We start from the raw sequence: 20,533 nt of genomic DNA on the forward strand, positions 1-20,533 counted from the left end.
AAACCAAAGCAGTTTTCTCAACTTCCCTTGGGCCTACAAGGAAATACCCAAGGTTCTTATCCCAGCTCTGCCACTTGACTGCCGTGTGACCCTGAGCAAGTCTTAGCCATTCACAGTGAGCTTTCTCAACTGCAAAAAAGGGTACTGTAAGACTCATGCCCCAGGGCCTTGACGGAAAACCAAATGACAATCGAAGTAGATAAAAGTACCTAACCAACACTCAGTGATACCTGAATCTGAGTTTAGGCCAACTACCCTGTTGCAGTTGCCCACAGGGACCGAGGGAACACAGCTGCCAACCATGAGGCCAAGGGAACGTCTGTTTAGAAGCCCAGACTTAGCTGTGCAGAAATCAGTGCTTCTCCCATGACTGTGGCTACTCACCCAGGCTGACCCAGAGGCAGCTGCGGTGGCGCCGGGAGGCCTCGGGTTCCCTCAGCATATATTTACAACAGGCCCTGATCTAAGTGCAAGGGCTGCAAGGAGTAATAAGCAGCTTCTGCCCGCAGGGAGCTCAGCGAGGTGCCGGAGACCAGTGTGGCAAGTGCTGTGAAGAGGGTGAGCCTGGGTACTGTGGGAGCTCACGAGAGGAACACATCACCTCCTGGGTCTCAGGGGCCAGCAGTGCTCAGGGGCAGGAAAAGGCAAACAGGCCAAGGAAAAGCTTGGACAAAGGCTCAGGGCAAAAGAATGGGGGCGTGAGACCGTGGGCAGCAACCAGTTCTGTCACACAGAGGAAGGAAGCAGAGAGACGAGGCTGGAGAGACTGGCCAGGGCCAGATCCCAGGTGCCTCACAGCCAGACTCAGCCGACTGCTCCTGGCTTCCCCACACATGGCTCTGTGATGTCACGGAAGCTGTGTTCTCTTGGAAGCCGGCAATCTCTTCCCTGCCCACCTCCCAGCGAGGCTAAGACAAGACAGCAGCTGTGAGGTAGAGCTAAGGAGCTGTTAGGACTCTTCTGTGGAGAAAAACGGGAACACACGTTGGGGACTCAGGCAGAAATGACTTTACAGTGATCTGCGAAGCTTACCAGCCTCTCGCTCTATCCACACCGTGCAGCGCAGTGAGACGCACCCCGCGTGCATCCTGCAGCCAGAGGACTATGACTGTGTCCCCATATCCTGGCTAAAAACTCAAGAAAACGTGCTGGTTCTGACCACTGTTTTTAATTGAGGAAATCAAGTTAACCATACAAGAAGCCTGTAAACACTGGAATGCAGAAATACATAAGCTGCTATACATAGAATTCGTACCGTCAAACAACACAGATCCGCATGAGGTCTCTCCTGCTAGGGGAGGTGGTGTGTGCAAGAGGGAGTTTTGTAACTGGGGCTGACAGTGGTGTGAAGTCAAAGGTGCAAAGGTTTTCCGTACGACCAGAGGACACAGCCACAACGTGCGGTCACCAGCAGACTGACCTGGGGGGCGGCTAGCCTGCACTTGTGCTTGGCCGTGGCTGTTCCTGCTGCTGCTCTTTCGGCTGCCGCTTCTTCTTCTTCTTCTTCTGTTTGGAGAGGCAGCTCAGCGCGGACTCACCGTTTCTTGGGGCGGACATGAGCTCGGGCAGCTTGCCAGACTGAGTGGGATACCTGGTTTTCAGGTCATCTTTAAACAACGGTTGGGAGAGTAAATGGCGCAGCTCCTTCTTCAGGACTTTTGTCTGCTTTTGTCGCCGATGCTCTTCTTGCTGGTCAACTTTTCCTCCTTGAGACACAATTCAAAATAGATCATGTTTACTATGACTTGTAGGAGCATTCTGTGTCCCTTGATGGATAATACTTGTGATGAGAAATGTTTTGGGACTCTTGGGGAGGAAAGCTCTCTGCAGAAACTAGTGTTGGCTAACTTCCAACACAGTTTAGGAGAACCACTCAGGGCCACTCTGTCCTTTACTCCTCCAAAAAACCCTCTAAGACAGGAATTATCTTTATTTTACAGTTGAGGAAATCCAGGTCACTTGCCGAAGGTCACAGAGCTAGCTGCCAAATTGAGATTACTACCCCAGTCTCCTGACCTGAAGATCACTTTTCTTCCTATGACCCACCCACTGGTTGCCTGGAATTTGGTGACTGGACGGCTACAAACCCCTCAGGAGACAGTGAAAGCCACCTATGCAGCCCAGCTCCCCTGCATCTCCCTGCCAGCACTGTAACTGCACCTGCAGAGGCGGACATGGCCAGAGGGCTCCACGCCAGCCTGGCCTCAGGAAGGGAAGCCAGGGCCTCACATCACAGCCCTAGCCCCAAGCCTGAGCTACCAGGAGGACCACTGACTGTCATCGAGCCTAGTGATTTGGTTCCTGGCTTCCATGCTGAGCAGAGAGCAGTTAAGCCTGCCTCTGAATTTGTTGGCTTCGGCACCGAGATGCCAACACCTCAGCTGAGCTGCCCACTTGTGGGGTGGAAAGAGCACTGGACCTAATTCTGGTGTTAGTTCTAGATGTGGTTCTACCACTTCTTAGAGTCAGGAGCTTTCCCAGAGCAAGGACCACACAGATTCATCCCTGAATCCTTAGTCTCTGGCCTAGGTTCGGAGCAGGGGCTCAGTCAACACCCGGTGCTGGAGCTCCTTCCCTGCACAAATCGCTTCTGTGAGCCTCTAGTTCCCAAATGTAATAACAATTCCTGCTCTGTTTACATCATGAGGCGGGAGAAGAGCAAATGAGATGATGACAGAAGTGCTCTGTCAGCTTGGAAGACAGGTGACAATAAATAACTTAAAATGTGCCCAACACTTTCTATTTGCCAGGCACTGTTATAAGCACTTTATACTCATTAACTCAAGCCATCTTTGCAACCCCATGAGGTAGGCAGGTACTTTATGACCTGCGTTTTATAAATGAGGACAGCCTAGGTACAACAGAGAGGTTAAGTAACTTGACCCGGTCACACAGCTAGTTAGGGATGAGGCAGCAGTCAATCACATGCAGCCTGGCCACAGAGCCTGCCCTGACATCACCGTCCTCCACCGCCTCTCCACACAAACGATGGCAGAAGCAGACCAAGGCTGAGGGCTTTAGGCTCATCTGAGATTAGGGCCTGTCACAAAGAAGGAAAAGGCGTCCTGCCGATTTTGATAGGACCCATGGTGGTGGGGAGGTTCCAACGGACAGAAGCTGAAGGGAAGAACGAAAGATAGAAGCCAAATGAACCCTTCCTCGAGTCCATGTTGCCCTTACCCTTATACATTTCTTCTTCCAGCTCAATGTCAAGGGCAGCCGCCGCCTGCTCAATCCACGAATTGTGCAGACAAGCCTGGAAGTTGCGATACTCAGCTTTCTCAATCTGTCGAGCTAGACGGATTCGTTCCTAGAGGAAACGAACAGAAAGTATTCATCTGACAGAGGATTCAGGGTTCTGGGAAGAAAAGTCTCATTTAAGTTGTGTTTTTAAACAAGCTCTTGAGATCAGTGTTCAGTGAGATGCACCTCAGCGCCCATCAAAATGCATTTGCTTTGGTTCCTGATTAAAGCACAGAGGGCAACTGCTACTTGTGAGCGTGGACACACGAACCACGAGAGCTGGCTTTCCAAACCTGCTCGAACAGCCCCTCTTCTTGGCAGCCCACCTCGGTCAGACTCCGGAGCTACACGTGCCAAAGGGAACTGTTTCCCCAGACACCGCAGCTGGCTTCCATAGCTGAGCTGAGACCTGGAGGCACCCCGAGAGCCCTCAGTTAGGGCCCCGCTCTCACTCACAGGGACAACACAGAACTGTCACAGAACTTCCATCCCCGTCTTCCACACTGTCCTCTGCCAAAAACATTTCAGTTCTCCTTCTCCTGGGTTCTGGGTTCAAACCGCAGCGACAGGATACAGCAGGAAAATGGGAAAGATCTTGTGATATAGGGAAAAGAGCCACGGGAAGCCGGGGTGGCTCCTAATCCCCTCTGCATTCCCCACCGCTCCATCTCACCTCCCACCCTATCTCCCCGCACAGCTAACAGTCCTTTCGAGCCAGAGGAACCAGCAGAGCTTGAACCATTCCTTGCTTTTTGCTCCCCCAATTCCTGGAAGTCCATCCCTTCTTCACCCCTTCACATCTCTGCCTACAGGAGGCTTGGAGGAAACTAAATCTCCTACCAATGTTACCATATACCCACCAGTCCACAGTGCTCCATTTGTACTTGAACTTCAGCCGGACTCAACCTGCCTCACGAGCCAGTGGATTTCTATGGAAGAGAACCCACCCTGTTTTGGTGCCTGACATGCTGCAGCCCGTAATAAGCAGCACCCACTCAGGGAATGTTTATTGAGTTAAAAATAAACCCCCGAAGGTAGGAATTACAGGCATCTGCTTCAGGGATGTGACAAACCTTTAGTTTCTGCCTCAGCATGACACACTGACCTCACTTCCCTACAACCCTCCATCCAAAGGCATGTCCAGACAGCCATGCTCACTGCCCTTGTCCATGGGGGTGGGGGGGGGGGGTGATGGTGGAGGTTTCAGGGGCGGAGGGAAGGAAGGGTTCATGAAGAAAACTCCTCCCACTCTGGCCACTCGCCCTATTCCCCCTTCTGCCAGACACAGTGCCCCCCACCCATTTCTTTTTTTTTTTTTTTTTTTTTACAAATCTCCTTGCTTAGCTATTGGCAGAACTACTAATTAGTTTCCAAGGGTGGTACTGCAAGAATCTCACAGCAAAGTGAGGGAGCAGCCCAATCCCTCCCCTCATTAGCACTGGGCTTCGAACTTTTCTTTTTACCTTGACTGCATCCATGTACTTTGTCTGCACAGGGAACAGCGGGATGTCCTCATCTTTCTTAAGGGTTTTGTAGATCTTCTTAAAGTTGATCACGTCCTCAGGCCCGACCAGCATCAGGCTGAGGCCTTCACTGGTGGCACGAGCAGTTCGACCGCTTCGGTGGACATAAATCTCCGAGGTACGAGGGACCTGCCAAAGGAGGACCTGGGAGGTCATCGTGGCTGTCACCAAGCACTGCTCTTCCCCTCAAGGCCAACAACCCAAGGCTGGACCCTCCCCCCTCTCAGCCAGGCAGCTAGAAACCTCTCCAGCCTCTCCTGTCCCTAAGTCCAGCCCTTGTCCCTAAGTCCCACATCCAAACTGTCCCAGGTTTAGCCCATTCACTGTGCAGGCTCTGCCCTCCCGTGCCCCCTGCCCTGGTTCAGGTCGTCATGACCATTCAACTGGACAATGGCAGTCACTTCTTATTTGGTCTCCAGTCCTGCCACTGCCCCCCTGACCCAACCCAAAGCTGCCAGTGTCATCTTCCTGAGTCAAAGCTCTGCCCATCATAACCCCTCTACCTAAAGAAACTCTAATGGTTCTTCATTAACTCTGCATGGATGATTGATGATGGTAATCATAACCAACGCTGATTAAATAATTACGATGTGCCAGGCAATTCTAAGCACTCTGCATGTATTACTACCCCATTTATCCCTCAACAACAACAACATGAAATAGATGCTTTCAGGATTATCCATGTTATAGACCGGGAAACTGAAACACACAGATGTTAAGCAGTCTCCCCTAGGTTACCAACTACATGGCGGAGCCAGGATTCGACATGAAGCAGTCCAGCTCCAAAGGCCACGCTAACGCCTGGGCTGTACTGCCTCTACTCCAATAAAAACTGGATATGTTATCCACAGATAACGCGGCATGGCAGCCGACAATCCCTCCCTTCCCACAGCCACGGCACGCACCACTGACCAAGAGCAGTCTACTCCACGGAGCCCCGATAAGGCTCAGTGTCTTTTCCAATGCAGGGCTCCAAGCACGATTATCAGTGGTTCGTAATGGTGCGGGAAATGATGCCTTCTTCACTTTCCTCTTCTAACATACATACACACATAACATCCTCTTCTTCTCACTCCCTGTCAGCTGCCCCCTTCCATGTTTTCTCCTTCTCCTTCCTTCTCTACCTCTACATGCCCAAATCCTCTCCATCCGTAAATGCCAAGCATCTTTTAGAAAGCACTTTCCAACCTCCTAACCTCCCAAACTAGCAGTTCTCTCTCTCTCCGATTTTACTCTGCAACTTTCTAGTATCTCCTGCCTTAAATTATGGGCATGGTCCTCTCACGTCCTCTGGTGGATGATACTTCTCAGGGGCTACAACGGTATTTTGTTCATCTGGATATTTCCTAGAGACTGACCCAGACTCTGTCCCCAGAAGAGGAAGAATAAGAATTTGCTAAACTGAATTGGCACCCTCAGAGATGGTTAAAAGCATGAAGGATTTAAAGGGGAAATAATCATGCCAGAACAGCTCCCATTTATAGAGTACTTACACTCGCTAGGCGATCCGTCGGCATTAGCTCATTTAATTGTGATAACCCTATGGCGTAGGTAGCATTATTACTCCCAATTTACAAACGATAACACTGAAACCAGAGACACTATGTAACATGCCGAGAGCTAACCCGCTAAGCAGCAGCCAAGAAGCATTCGAACGCTGGAAGCTGGCTCTGGAGCCCACACGCCTAACGGCCACTCTAGGCTAACCTTTGCCAGGTACACGTGCTGATCCTCATGTCAGTATCAACAGCGTCTAACATTTAGGAAGTGCCACCTGGCTTTCGAAACTCCTCACGCATAATAACTTATTTCACCTTAATAAGAACCTGGTAAGTCGATACTGTAATAACCGCCATTTAACAAATGAAGAAACTGAGGCACAAAGAGACTAAGTAACTTGCTCAAGGTTACACAGCTGGGATTTAAGCCCAGGCAGGACTTAATTACCACACTCTCCTATTTCTCTACAAGCAGGGTAATCATTTTACATGCTAAACTTATTATGCCCATTTCATGGAAGAAACTAAGACTCTAACCTGCCAACATTAAGTAGCCTGCCCAAGTCAAAAAGAAAGGGGCTATCTGATATTTGACCCCAGACAGTGTCGAGAGGTTTTGGAGGATAACTCTCACCACAGTGTTCCAAAAGTGGCAGCGCCAGTTGGTCACCAGATGCTCGTGGTATTCTCTGTTGCATGAGACCTTGGGACCAACAACTCCTCCTCCCTCCCTCAACCCTTGCTTTAAAAATTCCCCACTCAATGTTGGGAGATGCCTACAAACTCCCTGATGTCCCTACCTGGTAATGGATGACATGCTGGACTTTAGGAATATCCAGGCCCCGGGCTGCCACATCTGTCGCCAGGAGAACACAACTGTGGCGGAGAGAGAAAGCTCATTAATGACGACTAACGGCTGTCATTAGTCAAATTCTTACCACCAACTGAATACTCTAAACACGACAATGCTTACGGACACTCTACGAGACAATACTCCTACACATCTCCCTTTGACAGATAAAGAAGCTGAGGCTCAGAGATTAACTTCCCAAGGTATATAGATGGCTATTCAGTAGTGGAGCCAGGATCCAAACCTGGGTTTCACTGGCCGCAATCGACAAGCCACACTCTGCAATAACAAAGACTACCTCAAGCGCCTTAAATGGGGCCATACTCTAGGTCGGTGACCTCATCTCCTATCACCCTCCCACTTAACTCCCTCCAGCCACACAGGCGTCCTTGCTCTCCTCGCTCTTCCTCAAACATGCCAAACCTGCTCTCACCTCCCAGCCTGTGCACTTAGCGCACCTTAGGCCATAAAGGCCTTCCTCAGATATTCACATTTCCTTACTTTCTTCCACTCTCTGCTCCAATCTCACCTTATGAGGAAAGTCTCCCAGACCACACACCCACCGTCTGCACAGCTCCCTGTACAACTTCACTTCTCAGCACTCGGCACCACCTGACGAACTGCATACTTACTTTTCAGTTTATTACCTCCCTCCCCTGGGATGTCAACTCCACGAGAGCAGGGACTTTGCACTACTCACTATTCTATTACCAGCCCCTAGAACAGTGCCAGGTTCACAGCAAGCACTTAATAACATGTACTGGGTGATGTTTCTTAATGTATGTGTAGTTGGAGGGGAGTCAAAAGCACCTGAGGTACGTCTTAAAGACTAAAGATTTTAGGCCCTACAGCGTCCCCACTTCCTGCATCTCTGGGCTGTGGAATATGATACAAACTAAAGTTTGTAAAATATTAGACCACCGTCTAAGTCAAGGTGAGCAAACTTCTTCTGTAAAGGGCCAGAGAGTAAACTGTTTTTGGCTTCACGGGCTATGTGCTTTTCTAGACCTTACTTTTTTTATCTATAAAATAAGAATAATGACAAGTGGCTAAGTATTAAAGCTAACATTTAGCAAGCTCATACCCCGTGCCAGGCCCTGTTCAGAACACTTCAAATGCATAAACTCCTCAGAGCAGCCCTCTGCCATAACTTTTATTATTATACTGATTATGAGAAAACTGAAACACGAAGAAGTAATCTGACCAGCTAGAAGTGACACAGCCAGGATGTGATCTCAAGCAGTCCGCTTCCAGTCTGTGCTCTTAACCATGATTCTATTCTTCTCAAGGATGTTAGAAGTGAATGAGTGTAATAATGTATCTAAAATGCAAGCACAATACTTAATCTATTGGTAAGTGTTCAATAACAATAGGTATTATTGTCACCATTACTCATTACCAAAGAAGTTTCTGTTGGGTATTACCAGCAACCAAATGTACTAGATGAGAGTGAGCCTGCCTCACGCTGTGCAAAAAAAAAAAAAAAAGGCTACCTTCTACGATAAGGCTCCCATGAGAGAAGGTAGCTTCCCACCATCCTGGCGACACAGACCCAATGGCTAGTCCGTGGACAGGCCTGACTTACTCCTCCAGATGGGCAAACTGCTCCAGGTTTCTGAGCCTCTGCTTCTGGTGCATGCAGGCATGTAGGGTCAGCGGCATGACATCCAGGACTTTGAGGAGCCCAGAGAGGCGTTTGATGCAGGAGATACTGTTGGCAAACACTAAGGTGCGGCCTGGATACTGCATCAGGAAGTAGTACAGATATAAGTCTTTCTCATCAGTCTCACAGTGGATCTTGGTCTCTGTCAGTGTCTCTGCCGTGGCCTCCTTTCTTGTAAGGTCGATGACCTTGGGCTTGCCCCGCATGCCAATCTTCTGCACGAGGAGGTCAAGTTTGGCAGACCTGTCGATTTTCTTAGCGTGCTTCTTGTGAAGGACTCGAGCAGGAGCTTGATGTACCAGGGTCAGCGTGGCCGAGAAAACAAGCGTCTGTCTCTTTGGGTTGTACTGGGCATCACTGAGCATCTCTAGCAGCTGTGAGAGCTCAGCGAAGTGGCCTTTCTCAACCATGCGGTCAGCCTCATCGACCACCAGGCACCTACAGATCCAGACAGACCCACATCACCTGGTCAGCAGCAGCTAAGAGGAGTCCCCCACGGCATATACTCTACCGCCCCACCACCCCCAGGGCCCTCAGCTAACCCGCCTCACACATGCTCGGCTTTCTAAAGGCCCAAGTCTGGCTAGTGCCACACCATGGCACTTTGTAACAGGGAGAAGGCATTGCACACTGTGCCATGTCACCTCAGGTCCACTTCAGAACAGGGGCTGGGGGAAACGGGGAGGTACTGTTTCTCACCTGAGCTGCCGAAGGTTGCTCAAATGAGGGTGCTTTTCTTTAACTAGCTCCCACAGCCGGCCTGGAGTGGCGATCACAATCTCAGGCTGGCGGTTCAGCATCCGCTGCTGTTTCTGTGTGGACATTCCACCAACCAAAATAGCAGTTTTAATGCCTGTGGTACACAAAACGTAAGGGACGCTGTTATTCAGACTGATGGCTTATTTCTTCCAACGCTGACACAGGCGCCCCCAGATTAGTAAAGGCTGCGAGCGAGTCGCCAGCACAGCTCCCCTCTCCAGGGGAGTGCTAAGAGCTGGCCTGCCCTGTTGATGCCATTGCTAGAGGGCTTACCGGGTCTTCTATGATCTAGGCCCTGACTATTTCCCCAACCTCATTTTTTTCTACTCTTTCCCCTCCAACCACACCAGTAGGGCTGGATTTGAACCCAGGCATGGTGACATCCAAAGCTCTGGAAAAAATGAGCAGTAGTGCACCACAGTGCTGGGAAAGATGTAACTTGTAGCTGTGACACACCTCCCCTAGGAGCTCCTGCCCATGCCCCTCAATTACAATTAAACCGAATCTCTGATGGTTAGTGTTCTCTTCTCCTCTCTAGTGGAGGACTTCGCAAGGCAGCCAGTATGGAAGGAACACAAAGGGTCACGCAAGCAAAGCGCTTAGTAAAGTGCCTTGTAAGATACAGTCAGAGCCTGACAAGTAACTGCTCCTTTTACTATAAAATTGAAACCCCGACTCTGCAGCCTTTCCCAAAGAATTCCCTGAAAAAGTTAAGTTCTAATGCCCGAAGGCAAGTGTCAGCAAACTTTTCCAACAGTAAACATTTCTGGCTCTGTGGGCTAAACGGTCTCTGTACAATTACTACCTCTATTCCACTCTGCATTAGTGATGCAAAAGTGACCGTAGACGCGTGTAAGTAAGTGGGCGTGGCAGCACTTTAAAAAAAAAAAAAACCACAAAAACCCAAACAGTGGTTTGCCAAACGCTGCCCCAAGTATCTACTGTATCCAATAAGTTAACTAAGTTCCTACGCAGCTAGAATAGCATTAGCTATGTGTTATCCTTGGGAGAATAAAGAATGTGTCACTCAAATAGTTTTCTGTCAGGCTTAATTCTCTGGCAGAAGAGAAAGGTTCCCTCTAGAGGGCGGGCACAGCTGATTCACCTCTGCCACCCCAGCTACTGGAATCCTTTCAGGCAACAGTTATTAAACGGAATTAAACCTCACTTGTAAACTTGGCCACAGCATCAATGTGTTGTCTGACTTGAACGGCTAGCTCTCGAGTGGGAGTCAGAACCAGTCCAAGCAGAGGACGCCTTGGATGTGCAATTTTGCCACCCAATTCTTGTTTTAACTTTCTAGTCTGCTCTGCATCAAGCTTCTCCTCCTCGTTTTCATCCTGTTTGGGAATGGGCGTCTCCCTGATCAGGGAAGAAGGTCCTTCACCGGCATCATCGTCATTACAGGAGGGCAGCACCTGGTCTGAAACTGTGGCTCCAGTCTTGGCTCTTGCCTGGCTGGGTGGTGCTCCAGCCTTCGCTCCAGCCTCACTGGGCAGTGCTTCACCCTCAATTCCAATCTCAACAGGCGAAGCTCCAGACTCAGTTCCAGCCCTGCCTGGTGATCCCGTCTCAACTCCAGCCTCATTACTGGTCTCCCCAAGCGGTGCTCCTGTGTTACTTAGAGCTGGGGTAGGCTTCTTCTTCACCTGCCACTGCAGCACTGCATGAATCATGGGAATGGCAAAGGCAAGAGTTTTCCCACTTCCTTAGAAGCAGAACAAAAAACAAACAAAAACAGTGTGAATCAACAGATGTACATACTTTCGCCCGATTCTATCCTTTACACCGAAAAAGGGACCCTGAAATAGCCAAGTGCCACCCTGACCAATCCAAAGCTCCTTCTACCCTACACAGGTATGGTACCCCTACAGCACTGCAACCAGAGGGCACCTGTAATTAGGAGTCTGAGGAAAAGTCTGACAGACTGGCATTGCGGGCTGAGGTCACCAATAAACTACAGACAAATGTCCAAACAATGAAACCCTAAAGAGATGGGCAAGTTTTGTGCATCTGTGTATGTGTGTGTGTGTGTGTGTGTGTGTGTGTGTGTGTGTTGCTGTTGTAAAGGAAAACAAAATTGAAGGGTAAGGAATGGAAATCTGTATAATACTTTCCCCAAACCTTTCTCTGGTGGGGAAGGAGGGAGTAAAAGAAAATTTCTTTAGTTTTCGAGAAAATTTTAAAACTTTTGTCTATGCTTGAACATTTTCAAACTAGCCTTTGAATGTATACAGAGCCCAAGTATTCACACCATCTGTGTGGACAAAAACAAACAAACAAAACAAACCACTTCAAGCTGAGAATTTAAAGTGGTTCCAAAATTAAAATGCCCCAAGCAGAAGCAAATAAGTGATCTCTGTATAAAGAAACTTTTATTACAGACCTCAAAGAACTCTCACAGATAATTTTCAGAGGAAAACGAGCATCTCTCAGGAACGAGGTACTATAAGCAAAAACAAAAAAAAAAAAAAAAGAAAGCAAAAACAAACTCATAAAACTTCAGAGAAGAAAAACAGCACTTTTCATCAGAAACAACAAATGCTATAAAATAGTGCAATGACATCTTTATCTGAAGACCTGGGGAAAAAAATCTGACAATCTACAACTCTACACTTAGCAAAACTCTCTTTCAAAACAAAATGCAAAATAAAGACTTTTGTAGGTATACAAAAGCTGAAAGAATTTATCATCAGCAGACCTGGTATACAAGAAATATTAAAGGAAGTCTTTCATGTAGAAGAAAAGATGATATTGGCTGAAAATCTGGATCAATACGAAGGAATGAAGAGCACCAGAAACGGTGACATGGATAAATATAAAAAGTCTTTTTCTTATTAAAACTTCTTTAAAAAATAACTGACTATTTAAAGGAAAAATAATGAAAATGTGTTTGGGGATTTCTAACACATATAAAGTATAAAACAAAAAGCACAAAGCAAAGAAAAAATGGAAATATACTCTTGTAACGTTCTTGTACTATATATAAAGTAGTATATTATCATTTGAAGGTAGATAACAAAGAGTTATAGCTAATAAGACTATAAAAAAGATAAAACGGTATCACGAATATTCAATCCAAAAGAAGGTAGAAGAGGAACAAAGGAATAAAGAATAGCTGGGAGAAATAGAAAGCAAAACAGATTAAAACCCAACCATTATCAATAATCACATGAAATGTAAACGACCTCAACACAATTAAAAGACAAGATAGTTGGATTAAACAGCAAGACCCAATTATATGCTGCCTATAAAAAACTCACTTTGAATATAAAGATATAAATAGGACAAAAGTACAAGTATGGAAAAAGACACACCATGCTAACATTAATCAAAATAAAGCTGGAAAAGCTACATTAATAACCTGACAAAGGAGATTTTAGAACACAGAATACTTCAGGGAAAAAGAGGGCCATTTCTTAACGAAAAAAGTGAACTTATTTAGAGGATACAATAGTCCTAAACATTTATGCATCTAATAACAGAGTTTCAACATTCACAAAACAAAAACTAACTGAACTGCAAGTAGAAAACTATCACTCAAGAAAAAAATAAAAATATTTCTAATATGGTAAAGCAATTAAGTTCATAATTAAAAACCATCCTATACAGAAAAGCGCAAGCACAGATGAATTCTACCAAATACTTAAGGAAGAAAAATGCCAATTCTATACACACTCTTTCAGAAAATTGAAGGGAATACTTCAACTCACTCTGAGGCCTGCATTACTCTGATTCCAAAACCAGTCAAAGACATTACAAGACAAAACTACAAACCAATATCCCATTAACAGAAATTCAAAAACCATCAACAAAATTTTAGCAAATCAAATCCAACAATGTACAAATAATACACTGCGACTAAGTTCAGTTTATCACCATTATCAACAAACTGAAAATGGAAAAAACGTATCTCGATATATGCAGAAAAGGCGTTTAAAAAAATACAGTAACCATTCCTGATACAAATCTTTCTGCAAACTAGAAACAGAAGAGAATTTTCTCAACCTGATAGAGGACAACTAGGAAAAAACCTACTGCTAACATCACACTTAATGATGAAACACTGAATATCTTTCCCCAAAGATCAGGAACGAGGCAATGATGTCCACTATACCACTTCAATTCCAATTGTACTGGAGTTTTAGCCAGTGCAATAAATAAGACAAAAATAAACAAAAGGCATCCAGACTGGATGAATAATCATCTTTGAAGAAAATCCTATGTAATCTTCAAGAAACTAGTTGATGGTACCAAGATGCAGGATACAAGATCAATATACAAATATGCAGATTTCTATTTATTAGCATCAGAAATAGGAAATCTTAAATTACCATTTACAAAAGCATCGAAAATATGAAATACTTAAGGATAAATCTAATACATGTGCATACATTGAAAACTACAAAGCGCTGCTAAGGAAAACTGAAGACCTAAAAAGAATGGAGGGCTTCCCTGGTGGCGCAGTGGTTGAGAGTCCGCCTGCTGATGCAGGGGACACGGGTTCGTGCCCCGGTCTGTGAAGATCCCACATGCCGCGGAGCGGCTGGGTCCGTGAGCCACGTCCGGAGCCTGTGCTCTGCAACCGGAGAGGCTACAATAGTGAGAGGCCCGTGTACCGCAAAAAAAAAAAAAAAAAAAAAAAAAAAAGGAGAGCTATACCACATTCATGGACTGGAAGATTCTATATTGTCCAGATGTCATGTCCTCAGTTGGCTCTATGACCAAGGCAATCCCAATCCGAATACCAGCTGACTTTTTGGTTGAAATTGAAAAACTGACTCTAAAATTCACCTTGAAATGCCAAGGGCCTAGAACAGCCAAAATAACTTTTGAAAAGAACAAAATTGGAGGACTTATACTACCTGATTTTAAAGCTACTGTATCCAGCATAGTGAGGTATTGGGAAAACAGTAAAGATAGACAAATAGATCAATGGAAAAGAAAAGACTCCAGAAATAGACCCACACCTATATAGTCACTGATTTTCAAAAAAGATGCAAAGGCAATTCAGTGGAGAAAGTAGTTTTTCAACAAACGGTGCTGGAATAATCAGATAGCCACGTGCAAAACAAAACAAAACCTTTGATCTGTATTTCTCCCCATAAAAGTTAACACAGGAAGGATCAGACTGAAACACAGAACCTAAAACTAGTAACACTTTTAGAAGAAAGTACAGGAGAAAATCTTTGTGATCTTGTGTTAGGCAAAGGATTCTTAGGTAAGCACATCTGTAAAAGAAAACATGATCATTTAAACTTCATCAAAATAAATAACTCCTGCTCTTCGAAAGACACTGTAAAGAGAATGAAGAAATAAGCCACAGACTGGGAGAAAAAAATGCACATCTGATAAAGGAGGTGTATCTAGAATATATTACGAATTCAATAATAGGAAAACCACAACCCAATTAAAACATGGGCAAAAGAACTAAACAGACACCACCAAAGAAGATAATATGGATACAATTAGGCACTCGAAAAGACGCTGCTCAAGGAGTCACTAGGGGAATACCAATGAAAGCCACAAGGAAATATCACTAACATTTTTAAAGTCTAAATCAAATTAAAGACTGACCACACCAAGTACTGGCAAGGACATGGACCAATCTGAAGTCTCATAACCTGGTGATTATGTAAAGTAGTACAATCACTTTGGAAAGCTCCTAAAAAGTTACAGTTACCATAAGACCTAGCCATTCCACACCTAGGCATTTACCCAACAGAAATCAAAGCATATATCCATACAAAGACTTTTACGCCAATATTTATGATAGTTTTACTTGTAAATGCCAAAAACTAAAAAGAACAGAACTATCCATCAACAGATAAGATGAACAAACTGCACTATATCCATACAGTGGAATACTACTCACCAACAGAAAGAAATGAACCATCGGTATTTGCAGTGACATGGCTGAACCGCAAAGTGTGCTGAGCGAAAGAGCAGACACTCCCCCTCCCCAAAGTACATACTGTATGATTCCATTTTAAAATTCTGGAAAATGCAAACTAATTCATAGCGATAGAAGACTAGCAGAGGTTACCTGGGGATGAACAAGGAGGGGAGCCTAGGGAAGGAGGGATTTATTAAGGGGCCCAAACATCTTTTGGGGGTGATGGATATATTATCTGCATTGGCAGCAGTTTGCCCACAGCCCCAAAACCCTTTGAGACTTGGACCTGTGGATTCACAGCATTCCACAGAAATAGCCCGATAGGAGCTGTGGTATAAACCCAAATGTCAATCTCTAGCCCAAGTGGCTCCCATCTCTCCTCTGCCTTCCAGAAACAGACTTCCAGGCCTCTCTGCACCCACCAAAGTAGTGCAGCACATAGACCTAGCCTAGAACTATTCAAGCACTACCACTTTCCAGTGGGGCAGTTTTAGGGGCACTGTCTACCCTCTGTGAGGCCGAGTTTCCTCTTCAGTAAGATGGAATAAAGGAATCTACCTCAGGGTGGTTTTCAGAAACTGAGTTCGTGCATGTAACACAGGGTGTGACGTAGTTTAAATGTTAAATAAATGTTCTAAGCTATTACTGTTACCTCCATCCCCCTTTCCTGGGGATTCCTTCCTCTTCCATCTTCCTGAGTCTTATACAGGACCTCACCTCAAGTTTCCCGACCACTCTTCCAGAAATCCAAGGCACAAAGTGTCTAGATCAGGGGTCCCCAACCCCCAGGCCACGGACCGGTAGCGGTCCGTGGCCCCTTAGGAACCAGGCCGCACAGCAGGAGGTGAGCGGCCCAGCCAGTCAGCGAAGTTTCATCTGTATTTACAGCCGCTCCCCATCGCTCAATTTACTCCCTGAGCTCGGCCTCCCGTCCACGTTATGGTGAGCTGTATGATCATTTCGTTATACGTTACAACGTAACTGACAGCAGTAGAAATAAAGTGCACAGTACGTGTAATGCACTCCAGTCATCCTGACGACAACGCTTCCCCCCCCCCCCCCCCCCCCCCCCCCGTGGAAACACTGCCTTCCACACGACCGGTCCCTGGTGCCAAAATGGCTGCGGACCGCTGGTCCACATGGTCCAGCTCTGAAACGGAGCAGGGCTCTATGGTCCTTCCCGCCCATGTCCTCTGCCTGCGTTTTGTCTGTGGAAAAACTTCAGCCAAAGAATAAGTTTAATCAGAGAAGTGAGAAAATGCAGAAGCAAAGGAAAGCAGTCCGACAAGACTAAATAATAAACGTTTAGTCAATAAGCATAGCTAAGGACCTTTAGTTCCTTCTCAAGGGCTATAGATAATATTCTGAGCCATATCCTGTGAGCTGTCTTGTAGATACCCTCTGTGTATCTACAGATAAAAGGCCCACCAGGTGGAAGACATTAACTACATGATGACCAGACTGTAGCCGTGACATAAGCTGCCATTCCGAGAACTGGCCTCAAGGAAATGGGAACAAACCGACCCTGGAACTGAAGATGAATTGTGCTTAAGACAATGAAGACGATACTGGTCAGACCACCAGTGACCAGCTTCAAGGTGACGGTCACAGCTGACTGTGCTGTTTCTGCATGTAGCCCCCTCCCTCCGTCTATAAAAGCTCTTGCCCACCGGTTGGGGGGGGTCGGCCTTCAGACAGGAGCACACCCCCCCCCCACCCCCGTGGCCGGCATCCAAAATAAAGCAAGCTTTCCTTTCACCAACCAGGCCTCTTTACTGGCTTTTGAGCGGCGAGCAGCTGGACCCCACTTTTGGTTACAGTTCTGTCTCATACAATATAGTAGCTCAGTAGCCACATACCGCCACAAGCACTTAAAACGTGGTTACTCTAAACTGAGATGGGCGGCAACTTGAAAATACACATCAGAGTCTGAAAACAGTATAAAAATAAGAATGTAAAATATCTCAATAATTTTACCTTCATTGCGTACTGAAATATGTTATGTAATTGGTTAAATATATTGTTAAAATTAATTTTCACTTTTTAAAAACCTTTTTTAATATGGCTCCTAGGGAATTTTAAGTTACCTATGTGGCTCACATTACGTAGATATTTCTATTGGTTACTGCTGGTCAAGTTAGACTAATAGCTCCAGGCTTGTATTGCTCCTTCCCCCATCAGCAGTTTAGTCTCCCCAGGGTGAGTGTACCTGTCACTGCTTCACAAAGTCTCAGGTGGCCCAAGGAATGAGGGAGCTTTAAGCAATGCCTAGTGGCAATAGTCACCTCCTGCCCAAATGTGCCTACAAAATCCACCCAATGGTTACACAAACTCAAATCCTTCCAATGCCAATAAACCCACCAACTCCCAACGCAGCCCTTTTTATCTTTGGACAACTCTTGTGAATGAGACACTTCTTCCTTATACTAATGAAGATCGACCTCTCCAGAGGGCTGATCTTATTAGCCCTACTTTACCTCTGAGCCATTCAGAAAAGGCTCAAGACCTGGAAAAAAACTACCATTCGCAGATCACTTACAATGTACTGTGTAAATTTTAGTTTACTATTGTTTTTTGTTACTAGTTTACTATTGTGTAAATGTAGAAATTTAGTAGGCACTTATATTTAACCCACATAGCAAAAGAAGGAGGTACTGCAGTTGTCTATCTCCATTTTATAATAGGGTCTGCAGGACTCAGAGAAATAAAGTGACCTGCCTAGGGCACCAATCAGGACATGGCCTATTTCAACCCAGAGCCAGCCAACTTCTAAAAACCTTCACTCAACAGTGCTTTTGTGGTCATGCTCCCAACATTCCCGTCTCCCAGCCAACCAGCCTGTTAGCAGCCACAAGCTCAATCCAGAAGCAATCTTGCCCTGGCCGCCAGGTAAGGATGCCCTTACCTGTCTCAGCAGCCCCAAGGATGTCCAGTTTGTCACGAATGGCAGGTGCCAAGGTCAGAGCTTGGACTGGTGTGGGGGCAGAGAAGCCTAGGAAGCTGAGCGCTCGGAGAACTGGCTTGGGTACAAAGAGATCCTTCCAAGCTGATACATCTGCCTTGTGATCATGCATTTCAGGCATCCAGGTCTTTGCTTTTTTGGGCACCTTTGGAGTAGTACCCTGGGAAGGCGCTGAGTTTTTTTTCCCTTTCTTGTTCTTCTTTTTTGGAACCGTCTGGGCCGGGCTTTCTGATGCCATCTCCCCTACCTCTAGATCACGACAAACTGTGCCATCTCCCTGGGGCCCTGGCTCAGTATCTTTGCCCTCAAACACTTTCTGGGCACTGGTTCCTTCAGTTTCCACATCTTTACTCTTCTTCAACTTCATCTTTTTCTTTGAGGAGGTAGACTCTCCTTCCTCCTCTCCTTCTGAAACAGCTTGTGCCTTTCTCTTCTTGGGCTCCTCCTTTGAGAAGAGACTGGAGGAACTCTCCGCAGAGGAGACCAACTGATAATCCGTCAGTTCCTCAAAGCACACCAAGTCATCCATCTGTCCGTCTGCAAACATATTTGGGTCAATCTTCACCTGCTTCCATTTTCCCACAACTTTGATGCCCTTCCTCTGAATTCTGCCATAGTTTGATGGCTTCGGCCTCGATTTTTTCTCTTTCAACTTCATGGTTGCTGAAAAGGAGAGAAATGTTCCACTAGATTGGCAACTGAGAAGCACAGGGCTCTGAGGCAACAAATATTTTCTAAGCAGCCTATAGAGTATCAGGCCCTGCAAAGAAGTGGACACAAAGATGGCTCTAACGGTGATGCTGCCAGCTAGAGAAGATCAAAGAAGGAAAGAAATGTACCCACAGAGTGGGCAGCTTGGCCTGCAACAGAGGGGACACAGGACGTGTAGCAAAGACATACGAGCTAGATCTGGTTTGGATTCCAGATTCAACACTGACTGCTCGTGTGCCCTTGGCAGGTGCTGCTTAATCCTCTCTGAACCTCAGTGTTCTCATTTTAAAAAGGGGGGAGGGGTTTACTAGCTAAGTCCCAAAATGTTCTCTGCAATAAATAACATTATATAAAGCATGGAGGGTGAAGCCTGCCACACCCAAGCCATTTTGAAGGCTGAATACGTATCTGCAGGGGGTCGCTGGAGGATGGCAGCTTTATTAAGAGTGCATAGAGCTTTCTTCCTTCTCAAGCCTTGCCCCAAGAGGGCAGAGGCCTCTGCCACGACTCTGGCCTTTGCCAAATGGCTTAAAACCCAACCAGCTTTTTCATTACCTTTTAAGTGATTTAAAAACAAGTGATCTATGCACAAGTCGTCAGACTGGAACTCGAGCCACGCTCTCCCTTTTCAGAAAGGCCGAGAAAACTAGATCCTGTGGAAAGACAAAGGGAAATCTTGGTTCAAATCTGAACCCGTCACTGGCCAGCTCTGGGTCTGGGGTGCACGTATTAATCACTGTGAGCCTCAGTTCCTCGTCTGGAAAATGGGGATGATGAGGGTCTGCGTCTCCTTGGAACGTCACGCGAAGACAAAAAGATGACGCAGGTCCAGAACCGCTCAGCATGGCGCCCCGACGGCAAAGCAAGCCAGAGTGCAACGAAGGTTCACCCCCAGCATCGGCTACGCCGCGATCACAAGCAACCCGGATCAACGACGGGGGGGGGAGGAGGGAGGCACATGGGGGCGAGGACGCGGACTGCGACCCGCAGAGCAAGCAGGAGGGGTCCCTCCTCCTGGCGCCCGGCCAGGCGCCCGGCGCTGGCGCCTCGTGTCAGGCACGAACCGGCTCACGAAGCTGAGAAACCGAGGGGACCCCGGCGCAGGGTCGGCCAGGCCTCTTGACGAGGCCGGCGGCCGCCCTCTCTGGTCCCGAGAACCCAACGGCCTGGAGAGACCCGCGCTGGGTGGCCGCCTCCAGCTCCTCTCGGGTGCCGGGTCCGGCCCCGGCCCCGCTCCGGCCTTGGTACTCACCGCGTAGGGACGCCGACTAACCGCCTCAGACACCGCTGCTCCAGCCCTCCTCGGCAGCGTCCACCGCAGTTCCGGGGAGGGGCTTGCGCCCACGCACGCGTGCGCATTGGGAAGGAAGTCCCGCCCCCATTCTAGACCCCGCACTTAATTCGCTGCGCGCGGCGGGCTTCCGCAG

General features: G+C 47.0%; 1 protein-coding gene across 5 annotated transcripts; it reads right to left on the bottom strand.

The window, feature by feature from the left end:
- Positions 1-1,148: 1,148 nt before the first annotated feature.
- Positions 1,149-20,509, bottom strand: DDX24 (DEAD-box helicase 24). 5 transcript variants are annotated; one of them, XR_004348307.1, is made up of 11 exons: positions 20,359-20,509; positions 19,662-19,759; positions 18,339-19,058; positions 10,706-11,245; positions 9,478-9,631; positions 8,701-9,216; positions 7,066-7,141; positions 4,707-4,895; positions 4,104-4,172; positions 3,181-3,310; positions 1,149-1,706 (listed from the first exon to the last, which is right to left on the bottom strand). XR_004348307.1 is itself a non-coding variant. In XM_032621630.1 (10 exons), exons 3-10 carry the CDS (start codon positions 19,051-19,053, stop codon positions 1,432-1,434), a joined length of 2,595 nt encoding a protein of 864 aa, XP_032477521.1. In that variant the 5' UTR covers positions 19,054-19,155; positions 19,662-19,759; positions 20,359-20,509; the 3' UTR covers positions 1,149-1,431. The 5 variants fall into 5 exon arrangements, 3 of the variants coding, with proteins under 3 accessions (XP_032477521.1, XP_032477520.1, XP_032477522.1); XR_004348306.1 differs by having other exon boundaries at positions 3,181-4,172; XM_032621630.1 differs by lacking the exon at positions 4,104-4,172 and having other exon boundaries at positions 18,339-19,155.
- Positions 20,510-20,533: the final 24 nt, after the last annotated feature.

Source organism: Phocoena sinus, chromosome 2 (assembly GCF_008692025.1).
Source record: "Phocoena sinus isolate mPhoSin1 chromosome 2, mPhoSin1.pri, whole genome shotgun sequence".
Classification (NCBI taxonomy): domain Eukaryota; kingdom Metazoa; phylum Chordata; class Mammalia; order Artiodactyla; family Phocoenidae; genus Phocoena; species Phocoena sinus.

Coding starts and splice junctions, on each gene's coding strand:
- DDX24 (XM_032621630.1), bottom strand. CDS start 19,053: ATGAAGTTGAAAGAGAAAAAATCGAGGCCGAAGCCATCAAACTATGGC. Junction 9,632..10,705: donor TGCTGTGGCCAAGTTTACAA/GTGAGGTTTAAT, acceptor TGTGTACCACAG/GCATTAAAACTGCTATTTTG. Junction 1,707..3,180: donor GGAAGAAGAAATGTATAAGG/GTAAGGGCAACA, acceptor TTGTGTCTCAAG/GAGGAAAAGTTGACCAGCAA.